General features: G+C 40.5%; 1 protein-coding gene across 1 annotated transcript; it reads left to right on the forward strand.

Moving 5' to 3' along the window:
• Positions 1-786: 786 nt before the first annotated feature.
• dolpp1 (dolichyldiphosphatase 1) lies at positions 787-5,146 on the forward strand. The gene is made up of 8 exons (XM_028417898.1): positions 787-881; positions 1,560-1,660; positions 1,784-1,868; positions 2,125-2,224; positions 2,413-2,511; positions 2,955-3,083; positions 3,211-3,300; positions 3,793-5,146. The coding sequence occupies exons 1-8, from the start codon at positions 806-808 to the stop codon at positions 3,827-3,829; spliced, it is 717 nt and encodes a 238-aa protein (XP_028273699.1). The 5' UTR covers positions 787-805; the 3' UTR covers positions 3,830-5,146.
• Positions 5,147-6,000: the final 854 nt, after the last annotated feature.

Consider the following 6,000-nt stretch of genomic DNA (forward strand, 5'->3'; position numbering starts at 1 on the left):
ATTCATATTAGGCCAACAGAGGGAGCTGAGCTAATATTAAAAGTCTTGTAACTTCTGCAGACTAATGACCTTTCATATATATGTAACTGGTTTAAGGAGAAGTCTCATACACTCTTTAAAAATTAAGTTTATTCATACACTGTTTACAGATAAGATTTCAAGCAGACACAAGTCAGGACTCCATCTCACTGGATGCATCAGATAACTCCAGCACACAAGACCTCTTGTATATATCCTATGAACCTCTTCTGCTCACCATGCTCCATTGCAGTTATTTAAAGTTGCAGATAAACACATATTTGGTTAGGAACACTGAGTGAGTGTGCACCTTTTGGCTGTTTACTTTGTGTGTGCTGCTCAGCTACTCTGTGTGCACCTCTAATCCATGGCTGTATGTGTATATGTAGAGCTACAGTGATCTTCTTGCAGGACTTTATTGGGCTGTGATGTTATAATGTACATTGATAAGCAAAAATGTACATTATTGTTATGTTACAATTAACAATATGTTACAATACAATATATTTTGTTACAAAAATGTAAAAAAATGACTTTTTTAATTATTTAATTGTTTTTTATTTTTTTGAATGAGAGCTTTACTTTAATGTGGGAGTGCTGGACTTTTGTGTTTTTTGTCCATTCAATAATTCTTCTCTATGGGCAGAATATCTCGTCTTCAGAGGCCGGCTCTGATTGGCCAGCTGCGCCGCTGCCGGGGCCTGTTTGAACATGGAGCTCCGTTCACCATTGGTCGGACACGTGTCTGGGGCGTTTCACAGAGTCTGCCCGGTTGTGTCCGGGTAAGATGGCGTTGGAAGAGCAGTGCTCGGCACCACCTCGATGGCGGTCCATATCTCTGACACACGTAGAGTTCCCCGACGGTACGTAAGCTTAGCGTTTTTGTTTGACTCCTGAAGCTTGTGAACCACCGGCCGCTGTGTAATTTTCGAGCGCTGCGTGTCTTTTTTTATGCTACTGAATGGACACGGCCGTCGGTGCTGCTGCCAAATTATGAGCTGCTGTGAAACCGTGAGCACAGCGGGGAATGCAACCCAGGCTGCAAAATTGTGAAACGGCACCGCATGCGCAGTTTGTAATAATGTCCACAATGAAGGCTAGCTAGCTAGCTAGCTAGCTGTTTTAATATTTTCTTCGATATGTTCTCTCGGGAATTAATGAACGTGTCGTGTTCTGTACGAATGTTTCAACAAAAATCAACCATTCTGAGGAGTAAAATATAACTTTTAACTGTGTTGGAAATAATTAGCTTTTTCATTGTACAGCATTGTAGCCAGGACCATGGCTAACGTAGTAGCTAGTTTCATGGCCGGGTTTTTAAATTACTGCAATTGGCATAAACCATACTGCACCCAACTGTCTGAATGAAACTCACTTAACGTGTTCTGTCGGATAAAAAAATGGAACAGCCACTCCGCCATTAATAGCTGTGCACCGCAGGGACAGCACCACAGCCATCCGAGTGCACTACACCCCTAAGTGTCACTCCCACCGGGGACTTTTCTAGTTTTTGTGTATCTACATGTGTCACTGTGTTGCAGGTGATCTGACGGGCTATGTGCTGGCATACATCAGCCTCCTACCCATAGCAATTCTTGTGGGTTTTGTTACACTCATAGTGTTTAAACGGGAACTTCACACGGTGAGTCCTGCACATGTACCTATGAGTTTTGTATTCGGACAAGAGTTGTGAAGCTGTCAGTGGTCTCTGACAGAAGTGTGTGTGCGCTCATTCACATGTTAATGTTTGTTCGCTTCTAAACAGATTTCCTTTTTTGGAGGGATCATCCTGAACGAAGGAGTGAACTGGCTGCTGAAACACATTCTCAGAGAGCCGCGCCCATGTGCAGGTGAGTTCAGGAACAAACTGTTGTGTTAACGTGGAATAAGCAGGGTTGGGCAACACTGCGTAAACATCACAGTAGCCAAAGAATCTTATTCTGGTTTTAATCATAGCATCTGTTCAGGCAAAGAGCATCGTCGTCACATTCACACAACATCCATCAAGTCAGGACATAACTGCAGGATTCTTTTTATTCATGTTTTATAACTCCCATAAATTCTCCATATTGTAATTGAATGTTTTTATCTGTTGTCTTTCTGCAGGGGCTCACACATCCCTGCACACAGAATATGGGATGCCCTCCAGTCATTCCCAGCTCATCTGGTTCTTTGTTGTTTACTTCTTTCTTTTCCTTTATTTAAGGTGAGCTCATTTTTTTTCTTGCTGTAGAAACACACAGCTGTGCATTTGTCAGAAGAACTGTAGCTAGCCGGCGTTTATCATCCACAAAATCAAATACATTTTGTGTGGTCAGGGTGCGTGTTGTATTTCTGTGTGCATTGCAGAAATGTCTTGTTATTTAGCAACTCATAGCAATCTGTTTTTTTAAGAATGCATCAAACGAACAATGCTCGATGTGTTGACCTGCTATGGAGACACATACTGTCCATTATCCTGTTGGGCGTGGCCTTATCAGTCTCATACAGCAGGTAAGAGTCTGATCCCCAATCATGACTACTTCCCATCAGTACAAAGAGACTGTGAAGCAGTCGGACCACATGTGCTGAAAAATTAAACATGATGCTTGTTTCTTCCTTGTATGACTGTCAGGTTGTACCCTGATTCCATTTTCTTTGTATTGCGCGATATGTTTTGTCACTTGTGTTCACTTTTGATAATTGTATAGTAGTAGTAGTATCACAGATTGGAACATCTTTACTCACAAAAGTGCTTTGGACTAATACAAGCACCTCCTTAATGACGATAACACTATCAGCTCGCCCAAATTACTATGACAAATATGTAGGTGTGTTACTTTGTTGCCTGTAAAATGTCGGAAAATACTGTCTGTACAAACAGCTGCTGCATAAGAACCTTTTCTGAACAGCCTCCTTACACTGTGGTCAAACAATGTCCTATCTCTCATTCTCAGGGTCTACCTGTTGTATCACACCTGGAGCCAGGTTTTCTATGGCGGAGTGGCCGGTAGTACTATTGGCATAGTCTGGTTCTTTTTCACACAAGAGGTGCTGACACCATTATTCCCCAAAATAGCAGCGTGGTAAGTAGTCCTCTCATTTCTCTACTTCCCTCTCTCCTGTGTCACAGGGGAGGACAAACTCGTCCTCGGCCAGAATAAGCACTTTAAACTGGTTTCTCTAATAGTCTCTCCTTTTTACATTTGATAGGCCAATATCAGAGTACTTCCTGGTGCGTGACACAAGCCTGATCCCCAACATCTTATGGTTTGAATATACAGTGACAAGATCAGAGGCAAGGTAAGATACTGACACACTATCAAACACCTTTATCAACTCTAAGTCTGGCCAGACCAAGAGGTTTTCTGGAGATTCTTTGACACTTAGAATTGTGCGTATTTACATAGAAGAGATGAAAAAGCGCTTTTACTTCTGTCAGTTTAAGGGGTGACTGATGAGTTTGTGGCCTAAGATCAAGAGGCATGAGTCTTGCAAACTCATAGGAACATGTCTATTTAGTTGATAACGACAAACTCCTCACGTTCGAGTTTCCTGGGTGAGACTTGAGTCCACCACTTCCAACAAGAGATAAACAAATACTGACATAATGCCTCGTTTTTTTTTTTTCTTTAATGTCAGCACTGTCATCATGGCTTGCTCATTTTACCTAGTTGAGTTTTATATCAAACAAATACAGTTTGATTCTCTTGAAATGTGGCATCTTTAGATGTGATCTAGCCTTTTGTGTATTTGGTGTGTGACTCACTTGTTGGTTGTTTTTTTTTCTTCCAGGAACAGACAACGAAAGCTTGGAACAAAACTTCAGTGATCAACATAGTTCATCTGTGAAACTGAGTTTAGGACCACACTTGCACGCACACACACACACATGCACATGCACACACAAACACATGTTCACTCACACTCACAAAAAACAAAACACACTGGAGAACCATCTTTTTGGACTGACGTGGTTGCAAGGAGTAAAGGGCGAAAAACCGTTTACAGGTGGCGAAAGAGTGCCTGGACCTGGCCCGGAGCCTACAGCCTGAGCAAGTCCGTCCACACGCCTCTCCTTCTTGTACAGCTTGCCCAAAATGCTCTTCAATGCATGCAAGACTGTGCAAGAGGCATACTATTTAATGATAGATTAATATATATATTTTAACTATAAACGCACGCTGACAGTAACGGTGTACTGTAAGAGATCGGAGAAGCCAAAAAACAGAGGCTTTGGTCAAGTTTCAAACAGATTGGTGGGTGTCATTGCAGCATGTATTTAGTGATTCCTTTTTTTAAAAAATATTCCAATGAATAGCTGGTGGGAAAGGGTCGGGCGGGGGAGGGCAGGGTTTGGTTATGGCTTCGTTTGGGGGGGGATTAACCATTTTTCATTGTTATATAATAGAAAATGAGCAATTTGTATAATTGGTTATGATGTAATATACATAAAATTTGCACTTTGTGAAATTTACCAGTTTAAAAAAAAAAAAAGACTAACACTAGTTAAATGTTAGGATCTTTCCCCTCTTCTCCCTCATCAGTCCTTGCTTTGTGTTTATGACTGTCAGTCCTACTTATATTAGACTCCAAAGCTGATCTGCAAGCAGTGTAAATTTAATGTACCTTATAACGTACCACCGAGGTTGCGGTTTCTGCTCACAGCAGCGGGTTTCAGTTCTTTTTGTTGTTGAAGCCACTTTGGACGAAGAAGATGTTTTTTCTTAAAAAGCCTCACACAGTAGCAGCCTGGGAACAGAATTCTGGGAGTCATTTTTTTTTTTTTTTAATTCAGCTTCTTGTTTTCTGCTGTTGCAGAGAGTTTTACCTGATTTTCAGAAGATAACATTCCATATCACTTAGTGAGAAAACATAATGACTGCTGAGGGGATATGTTTTCTTTTTGTATTATTTTTGAAGAAAGGAAATAAACAAAAAATTATAAGCCTCAGGTCAGTTGTAGCATGTGATTATGCTTAATTCCTCACAGCCAGCAGCTGATGTTGAAAGCTGTCAAGTGAGGATCTGAAGCGGATTTAAAACTGTCATATCATTAGCTCCACAAAGGGAAGTAGTTCTCTTAGAATTTAACTTTTTTTCCATGTGTAACCTATATCAGGCTGAATAAAAATGTGTTTATGTACAAGACGTGTCTCGTGTGTCCTACCTTGGTGGTGTCATGTCGTGTAGCGTGTTTACTGAGTCTGATTTCCTGATCATCCACTCGCTGGTTTTTTGTCTTTGAAGAGAAATAGACTGTTATATTATTGTTATACCTGCAGTGCCTCAGTCTCCGTCTTAAGTGAGACAATAATAAGATTTGTATAAAGCCTAATAATATAGTGGAAAGTATTCCGTGGGCTAATAGTGGAGTCGAAATGTGTAGGGAGTAAACGCTAGAAAATATTTTTTCATATTGTTAAATGCTATGTTATGATGAGCACCAATATGTAGGTAATTTCTGCCGTTGTTTTTCCAACTTGTTTTTGCAGTTTTACAACAAACAGTAATCTCATGGTAATGCTAGAGAAATTAGAAGAATGTAAACAGTCACTGTCGCAGTCTTCTATCTTATTTCTATGTAATTTTATCTGCATTAAAATGTTCCTTGAAGTCACTTTTACCATAAGTTAAATCCTTTTTCAACATCTTTAAAATAATGGAAATGTGTAATACAAGATGGAGACATAAGCATTTCTTCTTAGGTGTGCTTCTAACGTACCTGCTATAACACTGAATTTCCCCTGTGGGGGACTAATAAAGGATTATCTTATCTTATCTTATTTCAACATGTATGTGGAGACTACATGTTGGTGGTGGTGACCAAGCAAAAACACCCTTCTGTTCAGTTCAAACAGTTCACTGCCTTCTCTCTTCTCTCTCCCTCCAGACCTCCTGACAGAGGAAATGTCTGCCCTATTTAAACAGCCTATTCCATTTTTGATTCCCTTTTCAGGTCTTACCTCAGGCTATCCCCAAACACCCGTCGGGAACAGGCAT

The sequence above is a fragment of the Parambassis ranga genome, chromosome 12 (assembly GCF_900634625.1).
Source record: "Parambassis ranga chromosome 12, fParRan2.1, whole genome shotgun sequence".
Lineage (NCBI taxonomy): Eukaryota > Metazoa > Chordata > Actinopteri > Ambassidae > Parambassis > Parambassis ranga.

Excerpts from the sequence above, each read along its gene's own strand:
- dolpp1 (XM_028417898.1), top strand. The coding sequence starts at position 806 with ATGGCGTTGGAAGAGCAGTGCTCGGCACCACCTCGATGGCGGTCCATA. Across the intron at positions 882-1,559 it reads ACACGTAGAGTTCCCCGACG|GTGATCTGACGGGCTATGTG; the intron begins GTACGTAAGCTT and ends ACTGTGTTGCAG. Across the intron at positions 1,869-2,124 it reads AGAGCCGCGCCCATGTGCAG|GGGCTCACACATCCCTGCAC; the intron begins GTGAGTTCAGGA and ends GTCTTTCTGCAG.